This window comes from Pteropus vampyrus, unplaced genomic scaffold (assembly GCF_000151845.1).
Source record: "Pteropus vampyrus isolate Shadow unplaced genomic scaffold, Pvam_2.0 Scaffold170, whole genome shotgun sequence".
NCBI lineage: Eukaryota > Metazoa > Chordata > Mammalia > Chiroptera > Pteropodidae > Pteropus > Pteropus vampyrus.
In genome coordinates this window covers 392,365-409,960 of record NW_011888951.1, presented here as the reverse complement: position 1 = coordinate 409,960, position 17,596 = coordinate 392,365, and the positions used below count along the sequence as shown (strand labels likewise).

The following is a 17,596-nucleotide window of genomic DNA, read 5'->3' as shown; positions in this document are numbered from 1 at the left end:
AGTAACCCCTCCACATCCTTAAGAATGGAATCTAAATCTTAGTCTTGGCCCCCCAAAAGCTCTTTGGTGTGGCCTTTGTCTGTCCTCTACTCATCCCACCAGATAGCTGGTTGATCCCCAAACCAGCCATTATCCCTTTGCATCTTCGAAGTTTCATTTATGCCGTTTTGTCTATCTTCCTCTCCCTGTATAAAGAAACTTCTACCTGCCCACATGCCTTTTTCAAAGCCCAACACAGCCTTTCATGAATGTTCCTAGCTTGGCCCCCTGCAGATCTCCATGGCACTCCATCTGGGGCATGGCACTGTGATGCCAGGGGCTGTTTAGTGCCCACCAAAATACTTAACCCTAAGCCTTGTTGGGATGAATGTAATAACTGGTTACAATTTACAGCTACTTTGTAATACAATAGTGAACAAAATGGGCTTGATCAGCCTCCCAGAGCTTATATTTTGATTGATCGATCTACTAGGTCACTGTTGTTTTGAGGTTTAAAGGCCACGATATCTTCCAGAAGCCTCATTTAAGCAGTAAATACCTGTGGCCCAATAACATAGAGATGCCTAAAACACACAGAAAATGGCACACACAAAGGTCTAATGTATCAGTTTCTCAGTGACCCTCACCCCATTATTGACTCCTCAGACAGCACTGTAGCACCAGCTGAGAATAAGCCCCGACCTCCACGGTCCCAGAAGCGTGTTTCTGGAGCAGAGGGCCATGACAGAGGGAGCAGGAAGTGAGAGGATTATAAAGAGAAACAGCATCCATCATGATTTTACCTGGAAATGGCTAATTGAAGTAAATTCAACGAACACTTAATAGTCATTAGGTATGTATATGTACATGGGTGTGAAATATAGATTATATTTCACATGTAAAAAATGTATATATATGTATATATATGTATAGTTGCCATCAAACCCATGATACAGGAGGGGCAATTAAGAAAGGATGATGAAATAACTTGTTCGAAGTTGTATAATTGGTTGAGGTTGGTGCTGGGATTTCGATCCAGGCATATTAGACTTAAAAGGTACTATCTTCCTACTGTGCTACATAAAACACAAGTATGGAGCACCTACTATGCGCCAGCACTGGGAACAGAAAGATGATTTAAAACACGGCCCCTGCTCCTAAGAAGCTCCCAGCGGAGTGGAGGAATAGAAAGTGGCCAGAGCTCTCCATGTGATGCAGGCAGGGAATGCAGGAGAGAATGCTGTGGGAGGAGATTCCCACTAACACTGTTTAGAATTGTCTGCACGTGGTGGTCATATAAAGCCAACCGACTTCTAGAGGGTTTTAGCATCGTTTTTAGTATCTGCTACCACACTGCGGTCTCCCTTATTGCCTGCTTGTGGGGCACATGAAGTCGGGTAGACTGTGAGCTAGTTCCACTGGCTGACTCTCACACATCTGGTGCACAGAGACTCTGGGCCGGCACAGCCCTGCCTTCCAAGAGTTTGCAGAAATCACAAGTGGGAAAAATCTCAAACTACGAAGTCAGTGGTCTTTTAGAGAGGGAGACATGGGCAGAGTGCTGTGGGAACAGAGGGGGTACCCTGCACCATGCTGTGAGTAAAGAAGGCATCACAGAAGACAATCAATTGATGAAACCTGGAGAACTTGCTCAGGTGTAAAATGGACTCTGGTTATTATTGCCGCTAAAATCCAAGAGGAATTTCCCAGAGGACCACCCAGGCTGGGTCAGAGTTGCTTACAATGCTCAAAGCCTTTTTTTGAGGAAAGGTCTTTAATTTCTACACTAATGAGCCAAACACTGACCCCCTCTCATGCCACTCCTTCAATGCGAATGCAGAGCTTCTGCATGAAGTGGGAGTGTCAGGCATGCATTAGCCCACCCTTTGAGATCAGTTACTTAAACTAGCCCCACTTCACTCCCAGCCGAAAACCCACCACTAATGTCTGTTGGCCACAGCCCAGGACTGATGAAAGCAATCAAAAGGAGAAGCAGACACCATAGACATGCAGTCTTACAAAGGGATGAGAAAGGAGGGTGGGGAAGTCAAGGCAGAGGACTGGGGACTCTCACATACTATCTGCGGACTCAGTGCCGGATACCTAACACACACACACACATTTACCACACATACACACACAACCACACACACATATCATATACCACACACACCACACACACACATACACAACCACAAGCACATACCATACACCACACATACCACACACCACACACACACACACACACACACACACACACACACACACCCTCTTGCTCCTGGGGGGATACCTCAAAGAAACTCACAAAACTGTCTGCTCTGTCATGGGTGTCTGCCAACCAGTAAGCTGCTTGAAGAAGCTTCGTTTGCTTCCGGCCATCGTGAGACTGCCCATGTTCAAGCTGAAGTTGCTGCACTGAGTTGGTCCCAAACTTTTCAGCACTTGAGGTGCTGGAATGATACTAGAACCTCTACTCATTTGTTACCTGGGCCCTGTTGCGGAAATCATTCTCTCAGCTTCTGCGGTAGCATCCTCCCTCCAGAAGGCCTCGAAATCAGCTCAGGAGGGCACTTGAACGAGGACCTCCAACACTCCATCCTCTGCCATTGTTCTCTTTACCAGGCCCCTCCTTTCTTCCACTTTCTCCTCCATTGTACTAAGTGAAAGCTCTCTTATGAAAGGAGGCGAAGAGATACTGGGAAGGAGGAGCAGAGAGAGGACAAGCGCTGTTGAAATAAACAAGCAACAACTGTTCAAAATCCCCTTTGAGGATAAATTTCCTCGTTTATTCTTCAGCTCTTCAATCCTATCCTGATAGGTATTATTTTATCCATTTTACAGATAAAGAAACTAGGCTAGGAGACAATAACTGGTTACTGGTGCTTTCTGACCTACAGCTGTGTTCTTTCCATTCTAGCAAATTGCCTCTATTTGCATTAGATGTGCAGAATTTTGATCTCCTATCTGCATTGGGCGAGCTACAGGCCCAGCACAGAAGGAATGTAGCATAGACTTTCTAAAGCTTTTCAGAGAGCACAGACCTGGATGCCGCCCTGCAGTGGCAGTCTGGGATAACACGGGACATGTTCCGCTCCGAGGCCATAACTCACGAGCTGATTTAGATAGTGGAAAGTGTTTCCCTAAGACAAGCAATGTGTCTTCGAAATGAATTGCCATCTCACTGTCTACTCTGCATAGTGTTTTATAACTATCTATCTTTGATCACAGAATACTACAATTAAGGTGAAATCCACATATGCAAACCTAAAAATGTTTTGGCATTTCTCATTCATCTTAGAGCATCCTGGCTCAAGGCAAATGAGTGTCCCACCCCCATTCCAACAGACACACACACACACACACACACACACACACAAACCACACTTAGTCACAGGGCGTGAAATGATCCCATTTGACTTAGCTTTTTCTCTTTTGATCCTGCCTGTGATTCTCTCTCCATTCACTTTATTTAGCTTTCTTTGTCCTCTGGAAATGATATTCGTTCTCTGAGCTAAGGCATAATCAGCAGAGAACTGGACTTGGAAATAGAAGACCCTGGTCTTAGTCCGGATATACCGCTCAGTAGTTGTGTGACCAGACCAAAAGAGATTTCAGGTTTTAAAGTTGAACAGGTTATAGATCCATGACTCTGAGAATCACCAGCTGTGCAATTGCTGGCGAATTACTTAACCACTCTGAAATTCAATACCTCATCTTCAAAACAGCAATCTTATTATTAGCCTTTCGAGGTCGCTGTGAAGATTAGATTAAAAAATTTTTTTTTACATCATGTGATGTGAAAGACATAGGGCCTGGAACTCTATATATCTTGCTTCTATTTTCCACCTTAGTCGCCATCTCTCTGACTCCCAGGATTCTCTTCATCAAGGGTCCCCAATCCCCGGGCCACAGGCCAGTACCAGTCTGTGGCCTGTTAGGAACCGGGCTGCACAGCAGGAGGTGAATGGCAGGCGAACAAGTGAAGTTTCATCTTTATTTGCAGCTGCTCCCCAGTGCTAACATCACCACCTCAGCTCCACCTCAGATCATCAGGCACTAGCTTCTCATAGGAGCACCGCTCCCTGGTGCCAAAAAGATTGGGGACTGCTGCTTTTCATAATAATATTTATCTTACAAGATTATTTTGAAGATCGTATGAGAAAATACACCTAAAAGTGTTATAAAATAGTAAATGATTTTAAGTAATTCATTTGCTAATTCACCCAATCAACACTTATTAAAGATTCAGTATTAAGTGATACGTGTTTCTAAAGAATAATGACACAATTTATCCTAAAGAAATTTTCATTTTCAAGAAATATCCTACTTCCTTAGAAAAACATAATATGAGGCAAAAATGAAAAGTGCTGGTAACGTCTTTATAAGGTTCAAAGATCACCAGGAGATACCTTCCAGATAAGGCCATTAACCAAGGATCAGTGATGGGCCTGCTATTTGAGAAGACACTTGGCAGAAGGGGAGGAGACAACGAGTAAAGGAAGTTCAGGCGGAGGGTCCAGCAAGATCTAAGTCATGGCCCTGAGCAAGTGAGGGAGGTAAGGGGAGCCCAGACTACAATGTGGAGAGTAATTAGAGGGTTGTGGTTGATAAGGTTGCACAGGTGGGTTGGACCCATTTATGGAGGAATTTGAACTTCTCATTTTATGGACAATGCGGGAGCCATTGAAGGTTTCTGTGCAGGAGAACAATGTTGTTGAAGCCAGTTTTCTTGAAGACAAATTCAGCAACGATGTACAGGGAGGTTTGGAGTGAGGAGAAACAGAGGCCCACTAGGAGTCTGTTATGATAATGTCAGAGAGAGCCGAGGCTCCGAAATGGATCAAAGGAAGGGAGAATGAAGAAGAAAAGCTCGGATGGAAAATATTACAGAGGAAATCTAACAGAATTTAAGTGACCATGTTGAGTGATGGAGGTGAGCAGAGGTTAAGGAAGAGTCCTGAACACTACTGAGGTCTTGGGTAAGAAGAAAGGCATTGGAGAAATCTCAAGAAGGAGATGGTCTAAGAAGGAAGACAATATTGTTTACGTGCAAAAAGAAGAAAATTCACCAGAATTACAAAGTTCAAGAGAAGGAAGACAAGACTTTTTGTGGGGCAGTGTTTCCCAACCTTGGCACTATTGACATTTTGAGTTAGATAATTCTTTGCTGTGGGGCTGTCCTGTGCATCACAGGATGTTTAGCAGCATCCCTGTCCTCTACCCACTAGATGCCAGTAGCACAACCTCCAAAGCTGTGACAGGCACAAATGTCTCTGGTCATTGCCAAATGTCCCCTAAGGGCCAGAATCACCCCTAGTTAAGACATTGTTGTAGGGAGAGGTCTGCTCCCCATGCGAAAAGCCTGTATCCTGATAATGTTTAATGTCTGGATGAAAAGTGGAAAGCCCATTCAACTACCCATATTTCTCAGGCTCCAGATGTTTGGCAGTACATTGTAAAACTTCCATGTAACAGTATTTCCTACGTTTTGCTGGCTATTTATGGCCGAGCTGATATACCAGTATTAGCCTTGTTTCAATCTTGTAAAACAAATTGATCTGACTTCAGAAGTTTTAAGAGTCACTCAAAAAAGACCATGAATTCTAGAATTGTATCTTGGTTTGGCTTATGCCTCGTTTTGAAAATAAGCTCCCTTTGCTAGCTGGTATTGGTTAAATAAATATCATCCTTTCTTCAATCATATGGATATTGTTTTTCAAAAGGTCTGAAGGACAGTGGCCTTTGGTGTCTGGGATTTTAGGGTGTTTGGCTAATCAATAATCCTAGTAACTAATTAACCACATCTGGATGAGAATTGAGTGAGTTCCGTTAGTTTCAAACATTAGATCTTATGGGTCCCAGCTTGTAGACATCTTATACCCCAACTCCCTGAATAGATTGTTTATTCATTCTAGGTAATACAAGGTGTAGCTTTTGGATGAGATGTTTGCTGTTGCTTTCTTCATTTTGTCTTTGATGACTTGTCACCCTGGGGTAACCATCCAGGAGAAGGTGAACTGGTAAGTCAGCCATGCCTCTGCAAAATTTGTACATGAAAATCACCTGGTGGGAACTAAGATACTTTCATGTTTGCAACAGGCTGTTGTAGGTTGGAATGTGACCTTTTTTTTACGCTATTAGTAATTCAGTGGAAGACTAGTGAGCAGTGAAAAAAAGTGTGCACTTGGAGTCACAGGGGCCTGTATGCAAATCATAGCTCTAATACTCAGGAGTTGGGTAATCTGGAGGAAATCAATTTCTTTGAGCTTTAGTTTCCCTATCTGTAAAATAAGACTAATAATGTTTCTTCCATAAGAGTTAACAAAGATGAAATAAGATTCTGGATATGAAATATACTAAGTTTAATAAATACTAGTTCCCTTGAATAATGTTGGACATTATTGTTGGACATTAATGTTGAACATTAACTTCTTATCTGTTTGTGAATCATAAGAATATCTGACTCATAGCGTTCGAGGGAGGATAAAATTAGATAATGTATGGAAAATCATCCTGGGAAAGATAGGAAACTATAGAGAGTCTATGTAATTTCATAGAAACGAGATCCTCTTTTGCAGTGAGGTAATGGAAGTGATATTTTCATATGTACATTGCATTTTGCCCATTCCATTTCCTTGATTTTCTAACCTGGCCTTATGTTTTTTATATCTCAACAGTAAGTATTTTGTGGTGCTTAAACTGCTCCTTAATTTCACCTTTGAGACAGTTTTTAAACAGTCCATACTCTCAAACATTGAAGATTGTAATTAGAGTTATGTTATTCAAATTCTTGTTGGATAATTCAATTTTGAATCATTATTGCTTTTAAATGGTAGAGCTAGAGAGATTTTCTTTAACAGTTCAGAAGGGGAGAAAGCATTTTTATAAGCAGTTAATTTGCAACTTGTATTTAAAGCAAACACAATTTTGAAAAAAAAATCAGAAAATTCATCTCTAATAATTAGAAGATAAAAGCAAGAAAATTGTGGTTAAGGAAATCTCTGTTGAGATACTCTTAATTATAAAAGCTTATCATTGTAATCCTTTTTGAAAATGAACAAAGAGTCCTGATGTTTGATGAACTTATCAAATAAGACAGACCAGTGAAGAGGCAAATTTGAAACCAAGGCAAAAGAGAACCAATTAAATACTTTACAAAGTGCTAAAGTAGGAAATCACGAGGTCTTTCTGTTTAATGCCTGGCTTTGAAAACAGAAAACTACATGGTGAAATAACCTTACTGGGTTCAAATTCTGGCACTGGCATTTCTTATTTATGTGCTCTCAGGCTAGTTATTTAAGTTTTCTGAGCTATAAAATGGGAGGAAAGCAAGAGAGAGAATTAAATGCATGGAAAGCATTTAGAACAATGCCTGGTTCTTAGCAAGCATTCAGTGAAAGCTGTTGCCAGTGGTCTTGTATGATTGCTATTGTCATTTGGGGTGTTTCCATTTTCTCTGATGGTTGATGAAAATTAGAACAAATTTATAATGTGCCAGTTGTCATGGATCCTCTAGACTAGTCGGTGATTTCAAACACAAAAAAACAACGATGGCGCCCCTTTTTCCCAAGTAAAATCTTACATCATCACCATTGTTTTAAAATGTTTTTCTCAAACAACACCATTTTTTTCCTATTATGACTTTATAAAAAGAAAACGGTAAACATGAGCTTATAAAACTAAAAGCGTGTCTTAGAAATGAAGAAGTAGATCATACGTTTTCAATGTTAGGGTTCATGTAAGATTTTATTAAATGTTCTAGGTGTGCTAGGTGGTAATCTAGACAGATAATGACCCTACCCTCATGAAATTTAATTGTAGTGATCGAGTCAGTCAATAAACATGTAAACAAAACATTTTAATAAAATTTGTGATAAATATTATGAAAGAAACAAATAGGGCCTTTTGATAGAAGATATCGGAGCAATCTGAAGATAGGTTGGTTAGGGGGCTCTCTGCGGGGATGGCATTTACGCTGAGATATGAAGGAGAGTAAGGAGAAACCACGTGATGAGCAGAGGAGAATGGAGAGATCAGCATGTGGTACACCCTATCTTGGGAAATGGCTTGTCATGTTTGTGGACCTGAAGGATGGGAGGAGCATGGGAGCAGGGGATTGTGCCATGAGAGGATGTCAAAGAGGTAAGTGGAGGCCAGATAGCAGAGAGCCCAGGGTACAACGATGGGGAAGTTGGATTTTAGTCTATATGTCATAGAAAACAAAGAAACAAACAAAAAGAAAACACTGGAGGGTCTTGTGAAAGAGGGATAGTATCCGATTTCTAATTTTAAAAATATTATGCTGATGCGGAGAAGGAAGTGGAGAAAGGGGAAGTGGAAGTTCTTAGCCCGCTGGAGGCCATGGCAATTCTCTGGGTGAGAGCTAATGGTGCCTTAAATTAGGACAAAGGCGGTAGAGATAGGCAGAAGGGAAGATATTTGAGATACATTTTGAAGGTAAAATTGAAAGAAATTTCCCAAGGACTGGGTGTGAAGGGTGAGGGGAAGAAAGAAACTAAAGACCACTGCTAGGTATCTATCTGCCTTGAGCAACTATGTGTTATGGCAGTTCCACTTACTGAGGTGGGTAAAAACGAGAGAGGAGCTGGTGAAAAGAAGAAAATTAAGAGTTTATATTTGGAGCCATTAAATTTGCCATGCCTGAGAAGTACCTAATGGAGATATAAATTAGGCAGTTGGATAAACAAAGCAGGATTTCAGAGGAGTGGTTTAGGTTGAAGATCTAAATTTAGGAGGCGTTAATATAGATGGTATGCGAAGGCCAGGACATGCACCTTACTTTCTAAAGAGTAAGAAAAGCAGAAAGCAAAAAGAAAAGCAAGACTGCACCTCGAAGAATTCCAGTTTTTAGAGAAGTCAGGAGAACTGGTAACCGAGGTAGGAAGGGAGCAAGGAAGTGTGGTGTTGAGATCCAAGACAGAAAGACTTCAAGAAGGAAACAGTGGTTAACAGAGGGCACATGAGACCAAGCCAGACAACTCTCCACTGGGTTCAGCAACATGGAAGTCACTGGAGACTCAGTGCTTTCAAAGTCCAATTTAAAATACTTCAGTTTCACGACATCGTTTCCATGTAACAGAATAGAACTGACTCAAGATAATATAATTAGTGACAATCAGCTTCGAATATAAGCTGAACCAACTTATTAGGTGGCCTCCTGGCAATAATCGATGTTAAGACCTCTGACCTTCTAGTTTAGGACTGGTAGCCAAATAATTATTTTGTGTTCTAAGTTGCTGAGGTGGCCTCATACTGGGTCAAGCATTTGACTCGCAAGTTGTATGTTCGACTCCAGGTTTTATGCCCTTTGTCCAAAAAGCCACCTTGTTTAAAAAGGCAGATGGGAAGCATCACACTAGTCCACAGATCTATAAAGGGCAGGTATTCAATATATTTTTGACAAATATGGAGAGGTTTGATGAGCATGTATAGGGTTGAGAAGGTTAGAGATAAGAAACTAACATGTATGTTAGGCTTGTGCTCAAGGCTTTACATATATTATCTCACTCTATCTATAAAAGAGTTTCACAAGATATAATCCCTGCTTTTTAGCTGTAAGAAAATTGAAGTTTAGTCAGAAACAGGATTTAAATGCATGTTCAGGGGACTCTAAATCTTTTTTAAAATTACAACAGTGTTTCTTAACTATGTTACATAGTCTTACACATGTTAGATGAAAAAAGAAATGAACTGTGTTCCAAAAATTGGGTTGATACTGGGTTAAGTAAAATGCAGAACTTCTCAGAGCCCTTATATGTTATTGGGCATTTTAAATATCCAAAAGTAATGTGCTGTATGTAGTTTATCCAAACGTATTTATCTATGAAATTTTTCTTCTTTTCCCTTCCATCTCAGGTGCACATCTCAGGAATTAGTACTCCACAGAACAAACTTTGAGAAATCCTGCAATAGCACTATGTTGACTTGTATAATTCCACAGAGGAAAAAACTAAAAGCCAGATAGTTAAATAAACATGAATATAGTAGCACAGCAAGGTACATGTAAACTAAAAACTAGAATCAAAGACTCTCGAATCCCAGTGCTCAATACTAAAATGTCTCATTGCTTGAGTAGATTTTCGGTAGCTGGGAGATACTTTAAAACTATTTGCCAAGATTTACTAGCCCACAGATTTATTAATGTCTCCTTAAGTAATTGAAAAAAAAATGATACGATGCTTTGGGAAAGCCATTTGGCTATATGTGTCATAAACTTTAAATCACTCATATGCTTCAACTCAGCCATCCCATTCTATAGGATATATTTTCATTAAGCAACTAGAATACAGAAAAACTGGGTGGTCAATAGTCTAATCGTTTGACATTAGGTGAGTGGAATGATGTGTAGCCATCATAGTTTACATTCTGCTACAATATCAAGTGCTAGGATATAAGATGCAACCATCATTATGACTTCAACTATGTTATTAAAATAAAGAGTGACAGGAAATGTAACAAAATATTAATGGTGATAGGACTTGGGTCAGTTTTTTTCTTTTATAATCTTTTCCATGTTCTCTTTAATGAGAATGTATTGCTTTTATAATCAGGAAAAAATACACTACATTAAAAAATTCATTGAGATGATAAGAGAAAATGCTGGTCATATTGATATTGGCTAGAAGGTTGGAGCCTTGTAATGACTTAATGAATGGTCCTTGTGTACCTTCTGTACTCTTGCCTCAGTGATAGCATTACTGTGTGTGCCTCTGTCTAGACATCATGTCACAAAGCTTTTAAAACTATGGCAACACAGCACTGCTCTGACTAGGCTTTTGCTTCTATCCATTAATACTGTTTCCTTCCATTTTGACATCATAATGCAGTCTCTGTGGGCTTACAATGACATTATCTTGACAGTTCTACAGTGAGATGCAGAACTAATGCTGGAGTCATTTTCTGCTTTCAATCCTTCACTCTGTACCTGCTCTCCCACCTTTTGGTGATTAGAATCCTTGTCTTTCTCCATGTTCCTGTGCTTCAAACTTTTATTATTAGGATAATCTATTGGCAAAATGACATGTAGACCAAACCTTGAGCCATTTGAATGTCTAGATAGCGGCATTATTTAATTATATTTTAACTAGAAATTAGGTTGAAATGAATCTTGGAATAATGCCATTCTAGTTCCATAAATTAGTAACATTCTTTTCCTTCGTTCTTGCCTACCTACTTTCCTTCTTTCCTTCCTTCTTTCTTTCCTCCCTAACACCTTCCTTTTATCCCTTCTTCCCTCCCTTCCTTCTCTTTTTTCCCCTAAATATTTACTGAGCAGCTTCCTTGAGTCTGACACTATAACTTCAATAGTGAACATACAGATAGTACCTGCTTTCATAAAATTTACAATCTCCTGGAGAAAACAGAAATTATATAAATATTACAAAGGTGATAATTAAGTGTTGAGAAGAAGATGTGCAGAGCTTGATCAAATCGTATGAAGGGAAGTATCTAAATAGTCTGAGCAATGTTTCCCTAAGGGATTGAAGTTTATGAAAAATAGATATCTCTGAGTTAAACACATAAAGAGGTAGATTAGTTGGATTCATTTGGGACTGAGTTATGGACGTAGATGTGATCAAGAGAAGAATGGGGTCCAAAAATTTAAGATATAGGTTAGATTTTTAAATTATGGATCATGGAATCAAAACTAGATATAAAGGGAAATGAAAGAAGGGGAGGTCTTATTGATGGAGAGACAGCTTAGGTGTCAAGAGAATGAAGGCCCCAGTGAGGTCCAAACAGAAGTACAGTAGGAATCCTTGAGCATCTAAGATAGATGAGAGGCGGCTGTGGAGCTCACAATCACTATTCACAGGTGACTCATGAATTAGTGATTTGGAGGAGGAGCTGTTTCAGAAAGTTGGAAGGTCCAGGAGGTGACCATGGAAGATAGTGGAGTAAAGAAAAAGATCATCAGAGATGAAGAAAGGGAGCAAATGAAAGGGCAAAGTATTGGATGGCTCATTTTTATGGATGATGAGGTCCTCCAGAGCAATCAAAGGAAGTGAGATAGAGAGGAATATTGTGAGCTGAGCACTGAAATTTTATTTGAGGGGATAGTAGAGGTAGAGTTATATACTAGCATCATTTTATAGATCAGAGTTTCTCAAAGTATGGTCTATAGACCCCAGGGAGTCCCTAAGATCTTTTCAGGGGGGTCTGTGAGGTTCAAAGAAATATTACAATGATACTAAGACATTTGCCCTTTTAAAAACTACGGCAACATAGCACTGCTCTGTCTAGGCGTTGCTTCCATCCATTAAAACCGTTTTCTTCCATTTTGACATCATAACGCAGTCTCTGTAGGCTTACAATGACAAAATCTTGATAATTCTATAGTGAGATGCAGATATTTGCACCAATGCTACAAAAGTAATGGCAGTAATGGCAGATAAAACTACAAATCAAGGCTGTGTCACCAAACTCACAGGAAAGAAATTAAGTTTTACTCAAGGAAGTCTTTTTTGAAACAGTAAAAATTATTAATTTTACTAAACCTCAATTTTTAAATACATGTTATTTAAACATTTTGAATTTAAAATGAGAAGAACATAAAGAATTGCTTTTGCACTGAAGTATGATGGCTGTCTTGAGAAAAAGCAGTCATTTGAGTTGTAAGTCCAAGTAGCTGCCTTTTTTCCTGGAACATCACTTATACTCAACAGGATAACTGCCACACTGCAGTTATTCAGGCTTAGATATTTGGCAGACATTGTCTCAAAGATGAACAGAAAGCCTATAACATCAAGGAAACCAAATAATATTATTTGTTACCAATGACAAAATTTGAACTTTCAAGCAAAAAATTAAAATTTTATAAAACATATCCACTACTATGAGCTTGATGAGATCATTGGTGATATTAATAAATTTGACCTTTTATATTATATAACAATGTGTTAATATTTTTAAAGTATACATACTCAGTGAACCCTTATTTTTCAAATTTCCCATGCCTGATATTACAAAAATCATGTATGAGTGTCAGATCTTTTCAAAGTGTATATAAACCAATGAATTTTAACATCACAGAGTACAAAAAATTCATTGATATGCTTTCAGATTCCACATTGTAACTAATATTTAAGAAATTACCACTTGTCAAGTTTTGGTGTAGTATCAAAGAAACATATCCACAGTTATCTGAAAAGACTATTAAAATACTCCTCAACTCCATAAATTTTTCAGTTTCATAAATACATCAGGCTGGATTTTCTTCATAGACTTCAACCAAAGCAACATAAAATAACAGATTGAATGAAAAAGCAGAAATGAGAATCCTGATGCTTTTGGCTAAAGCAGACATTAAAGATATTTGCAAAAATATAGATCAATGATATTTCTTTCACTAATTATTATTCTTAGAAAATGCATTTTTTAGTAAAATGTTATATATGGTAACATGTAGTGCATTTATTATAATTTTAAATGATTACATATATATTTTAAATTTTTCTCAGTTCTTATTTTGAATTTTGTGAGTATTGATATATCTAGCCCACTGAAACAGAAGCTCTTTGGAGCACTCAATAACGTGTTAGAATGTAAAAGGGTCCTGGGACCCAAGTTTGAGAACCAGTGTTAAAGATGAATATCACTTTCCTGACTATCTCATGGCTCCTTGTCTAGGGTCTCAATCTAGAGGTCATCATTCACCATGAGCTGCTCATGACATAATTATGATGACATTTAAATCACTATTTTCCCTATACCAGGGAGATAATTGTGCCATTCATCACAGCAGAGGCTGCCTGGCTATGAGAGGCTGTGTCAGTTGTGGTGGTAACAGACAATCTTCCTATTTTGTCCAGTGAGCTGACCAGGCTTTGAAGCTGCAGCCACAACGATGATGCTGTGGGAAGTGGCTCAGGCTTGGAACCAGGCAAGCATGATGAGAAGTTGGTTTGCCTTCAAACCGACTAGTTCAAATTCTGCCTCTGTCACCCTTGGGCTATGACTTCAGGGGTTATTTAGCTCTAAAGAATTTCAACTTTCTTATATATAAAATATATTTGATAATATTTACCTCCCAGGATCATTATAGAGATTAAACGAGATAATCCATGTAATATTCTAGCATGTAATAATAAAAGCCAATCTTTAATAAACAGTTCATAAGCCTTTTAATGTGCTTTCAATAACCCTAGTAAGTAATGTTATTTTTAACATGGTTCTACAGATAGGAAAGCTGTAGCTCAGAGAAATTAAGTAACCTGCTCAACTTTTCAAAGTCAGCACTTGGCTAAAATTCAAATTCAATCCTCTCATCCCAGACTTATGTTCTTAACCCCTGGGCTTTCTGCTACTCTGGCTCTTCAAAAAATGTTAGCCTTCTTCAGTACTTGTCTCTCTAAAACTAGAATAATTTGATCCATGTAGAATTCACATAGGATTAAGAGAAGGATTTTCTATAGACCCTCCCACATCACACATGCATACAGTAGGAACAAAATAAATTTTCATTCTTCATTTCCTAGAACAGTGGTTGACTGGAAGGAAAATGTATGTGCACAGCCTTTTTCTGTGCTTAAGTTTTGCATCTTGAAATTGATGCAGGGAGGTAAAAGTTGCTCTGGAGAGGCATGGTGGTGATGGTTGCACATGACATGAATGTATGTAATGGCACTGAGCTGTACACTTAAAAAGGGTTCAGGTGGTAAATTTTATATTTCTTGGGTTTTAACACAATAAAAGAAATTGAAAAAAAAAAGAAAAGGCAATAGATCCTTTTGTTTTAAAGACAGCACATGCAGTTCTTAAGAAGGAAGATAGGCTCGTTCAAGCATTGGAAGTACCCTTGCACCCAAGCTTTCCAAGTAAGAGTAACTGTGGATCAGTGGATGTCTTCCTCTCTCTATACTCTGTCTCCACTCCCACCACCAGATAACTTGAAAGTTAAGGGAATATCTTGAGATATTGCCTTGAGTCCCACTGCTACAGGTACCCAGATGCCCAAATCAATGGGCACACTTTACAAATTAGATAATTCAGCATAGTTTCAGTCATAAAAAAAAAAAAAGAAAATCCTGCCATTTGTGACAACATAGATGAAGATGGAGGACATTATGCAAAGTGAAATAAGCCAGTCAGAGCAAGACAATACTGCATGATCTCTCTTATATGTGGAATCTAAAATCATTGAACTCATACAACCAGAGAGTAGGTGGTTACAAGGGACCGAGGAGTGGGAGACATGGGGAGAAGTTGGTCAGAGTTTTGGTTATAGGATGAATAAGTTCTGGGGATCTAATGTACAGCATGGTGACAATAGTTAATAATACTGTATTATATACTTGAAATTTGCTTAAAGAGTAGCTCTTAAATGTTCTCACCCCCTCCAAAAAAAGGTAACTATGTGAAGTGATGGATGTGTTAATTAGCTCGATTGTGATATACATTTCACAATGTATATGTACATCAAACTATTACATTGTATAACTTAAATATATACATATTTTTTGTCAATTATACCTCGATAAAACTTGTGCCATTTCCTAACAGATGCTGGGAAAACTTCAGCATCTGTTTTCAATTAAGATATCTTCATAATAAAAGACTTCTTGAATTTTTGATAACAAAAATACAAATAATCATAATAAATTTTAAATTGAAACAGGGTTCTTTATTCTCTTTAGGAGAGTAAGTCGGGCTGCCGAGAGTTTCACCCCCACAGCAGTTACCTGCCAGCTAAGCAACTGGTCAGAGTGGACAGACTGCTTTCCATGCCAGGACAAAAAGGTAAGACATTATGGCCAGTTTGGGGGCATTTAATATTTGAATTGCATACTAGGCATTCGAATGGAGTTAAGCAGCTGGGTCTATATATCTGAAGATCTGGGGAGAAATTAGGTCTAGAAATAGAAAAAAGCCATGGAAACATGATGGCAGCACTTTTTCTGCCTCCCCTGATTTTATTGGAGGGCATTATAGGGTGGGGCTGCAAAAGGTGTGTATGTTATGGCTTATGCGCAGAAAAGTGGTTATTTGGACAGGGGCACACTGATCCTTGATGGCCTCTCTGGGTCCTGACCAATCTATTGCTTTCTAATGAGGCTCATTTGGAGGGGCTATTAGTAACAAAATGCCTAGCTTCCATGACTCACGGTGAGCTGCGATAAACCAGAGCAAGCCATGAAGGGTGTTCCTGAGGATTCTACTTTCATGGTTTGAAAAGACTGACACACCCAATGAACGAATGAGTGTCTTGAATATCTAAGTGGTTCTGAGTGATCCAAAATGGTGGCTAAACTTAGGGGTATACCAAGGAAAGGAGGAGGTTGGGAGCTTTCTTCAATACAGTTCTGGCAGGAAGGAATATTAAAATTCTGCCTTTGTTCAAAATTGCTGGCTCACAGTCATAATAAAAAAGCAGACTAACTTCTATTCTCTTTTATTAGTGTTTTAAACTCTCCACAGACAACACGTGGCTTTACTGGATGCACCCAAGGTGTAATGTATCCAGGCTCCCACCTCTAGCAGTTGTACATCACTGCCCGAACCTTGTCTATTGGCACATTATTGTCAACTCTAAAGGTATAAGCTCTGATTCTGCAGTCTTGATTCTGGCTCTGCATCTTATTTACTGTGTTACTTTAGGCATACTTTTTATCCTCTCTGTGCCTTTGGTTCCTTATCTATAAATGGGAATAGTAAGCAAGCTTACATCACAGTTACTATAAAAGTTATATGAGTAATGCGCGCAAAGCACTTATGACATCTGGCAGATGTTAGCTGTTTTTATAATTACTATCTGTGCCCTCCTCTCCAACCCCACTCCCAATGCCTTGAATTAAGCTCTGCCCTTCTCTTGCCTGAGCTTTTGCAGAATTAGCTGGTGGTCCACCTCACCCCTGACCCACGCTTCAGCTAGATGTGAAAGTACCCTATGAAGGTTTGATAAGCCATTCAAAACCACAGCAAGGTGGAAACACAATCTCTACCTAGTTTATTCAACTCAGAGCCTGAAATTCATTATTCTACCTCTCCCATCCCAGAGATATGCCAAAGAATCCTAGACTGTCCTTGCTTCACAGTATTTGGCCCCCAAATGCTCGTTTTGCTTTGACATCCTTCCTGTATTAGTTGTCTGAGTCTGCTGTAACAAATTGCCACAAACTAGATGGCTTAAAACAACAGAAATTTATTCTCTCACAGTTCTGGAGGCCAGATGTCTGAAATTAGGGTGTCAGTAGGGCCACACTCCCTCTGGAGGCTTTAGGGAAGAATCTGTTCTTTGCCTCTTCCAGCTTCTGGTGGCTGTCGACAATCCTTGACATGTAGCTGCATTACTCCAGTCTCTGCATCTGTGCCCACATTGCCTCTTCCTCCTTCATGTGTCTCTTTTGTGTGTCTGTGTAAAATTTCCCTTCCTTCTACTTATAAAGACACTGTAATGATATTTAGGTCCTACCCTGCTAATCCAGAGTGATCTCCTCATCTCAAAAACCTTAATGATGTTTGCAAAGACCCTTTTTCCAAACAAAGTAACATTTACAACTTTTAAGGATTGGGACTTGATTTCTTTGCATGGCTATTATTCAGCCTATTATATATCCCCAACTACATTTTGTGTGTGTGTGTGTGTGTGTGTGTGTGT

General features: G+C 39.2%; 1 protein-coding gene across 1 annotated transcript in view; it reads left to right on the top strand.

The window, feature by feature from the left end:
- Positions 1–5,922: 5,922 nt before the first annotated feature.
- The window catches only part of C8A (complement C8 alpha chain), a 53,245-nt gene continuing 41,571 nt past the window's right edge, over positions 5,923–17,596 (top strand). The window contains exons 1-2 of the mRNA XM_011370417.1: positions 5,923–5,999; positions 15,636–15,738. Coding sequence (XP_011368719.1) covers positions 5,923–5,999; positions 15,636–15,738 — 180 coding nt within the window. The remainder of the gene's footprint in view (positions 6,000–15,635; positions 15,739–17,596) is intronic.